At 61.7% G+C, this 1,392-nt stretch overlaps 1 protein-coding gene across 1 annotated transcript in view; it reads left to right on the forward strand.

The window, feature by feature from the left end:
* Positions 1 to 1,392, forward strand: part of CACNA1S (calcium channel, voltage-dependent, L type, alpha 1S subunit) — a gene marked incomplete at its 5' end in the record, with an annotated part of 34,977 nt that overhangs the window by 32,259 nt on the left and 1,326 nt on the right. Inside the window, 2 exons of the mRNA XM_010145256.1 lie at positions 5 to 154; positions 861 to 925. Coding sequence (XP_010143558.1) covers positions 5 to 154; positions 861 to 925 — 215 coding nt within the window. The remainder of the gene's footprint in view (positions 1 to 4; positions 155 to 860; positions 926 to 1,392) is intronic.

Here is a 1,392-nt window from a genome sequence, read left to right on the forward strand (position 1 = left end):
GCAGCCCTCTGCAGGCCCATGTGGCCAGCCAGAGGCCCCTGCAGTTCACGGAGGTGGGCAGCGAGGACCTTGATTCCCCCGTCTTCCTCGATGACTTCCCCCAGGAAGGCAACACCAACATCAACAACGCCAACAGCAGCCGCTGGCTGGAGGGGTAAGGACTGGTGAGCCTCGCCGGGGCAGCAAGGTGGGTCGGAAGCTGGGCCATGCTGGGCGGCTCGGAGTGGGTGGCTGCACGCTGGTCTTGCCCAGTGGCTCTGCATGGACACGCAAGGCCTGGAGAAGCGGCTGAGTTGCAGCAGCAAGATCTTTGTCAACTCAGGGAGAAATCATCCGTGGAAGTTGCTCCCCGGACACAGGAGCTTTGTGCAGAAATTCAGCCCTTGGGGTGTGAGCCAGGGTCCAGGCCAGGGGACAAGGAGGGCGGGTGTAGAGCCCAGCCTGGTGCTGCCAGAGATGTCCCCAGAACGTCCAGGGTGGCTCCAGGGTGGGTGGATGGCTCTGCACATCAGGGTGTGTGACTCCCTACTCACCCTTCATAGCCTTCCCATCACTCCTTCATCTCGGTCCCCTGAGGATCAAGGTGCTCAGCAGGGCTCCAGGGGTGACAGGAGCCACCCATCAGGTGCTCCTGGTCCCTACCTGGGCACAGGGGCGAGGGTTACCATGTTAGAGGATGTATTTAATCCTACTTCTTGGGGTCCCCACCCTGTTCATCAATCCCGGGTGCCCCTCCTGGTCTGCCCCACTCCCAGCTGCATTCCCCAGGGTGGAGAAGGTGGGAGGGCTGCGCCCCTGGGAGGAGCTGGTCTCAGTGTGTGGCCCCTGCTCGGGCTGACCCACCTGCCTGCCCTTGCCAGTGTGGAGTACGAGGATGAGCTGCTGAGGAAGACGGTGTCAGCAGCACAGAGGCGTCCAGCATGGGGTGAGTCTCAGCATTGTTCCTCTTCTGGGAGTTCTCGACCAGCCTGATGTTGGGGCAGACAGGAGGAGGAGATGCAAACCCCACCAGCTCAGAGGTTAGCTGAGAGCCCCAAGCACAGCAGGACCGCTCTGCGGGAACCTCTGGGCAAGCTCCAGGAGACCCTCCTCCCACTCTCCCACCCTGTGGGGTAACAGAGGATGGAGCCAGTGCCTCGGGTCGGGGAGGACTGCCTGCTCCTGGGCAGCAGGGCACAAGACCATGTTCGTTTCCACGAACAGGGACTTCTCCTTCCCAGCCACGAGTGAGGAGCCAGCAGGGGACAGAGGGCAGGAATTCCCCCCAGTCTAATTAACCCATTCCCAGCTCTTGGTGTCAGTGATGTCTTTGCTCTTGTGCCCATCTTATGTCCCCGCCTTTCCCTCTCCCAGAGCACAACCACCCCTTACCCATGGAGAGGCTGCAGCGGA

The sequence above is a fragment of the Buceros rhinoceros genome, unplaced genomic scaffold (assembly GCF_000710305.1).
Source record: "Buceros rhinoceros silvestris isolate BGI_N320 unplaced genomic scaffold, ASM71030v1 scaffold21000, whole genome shotgun sequence".
In the NCBI taxonomy this organism is placed as follows: Eukaryota; Metazoa; Chordata; class Aves; order Bucerotiformes; family Bucerotidae; genus Buceros; species Buceros rhinoceros.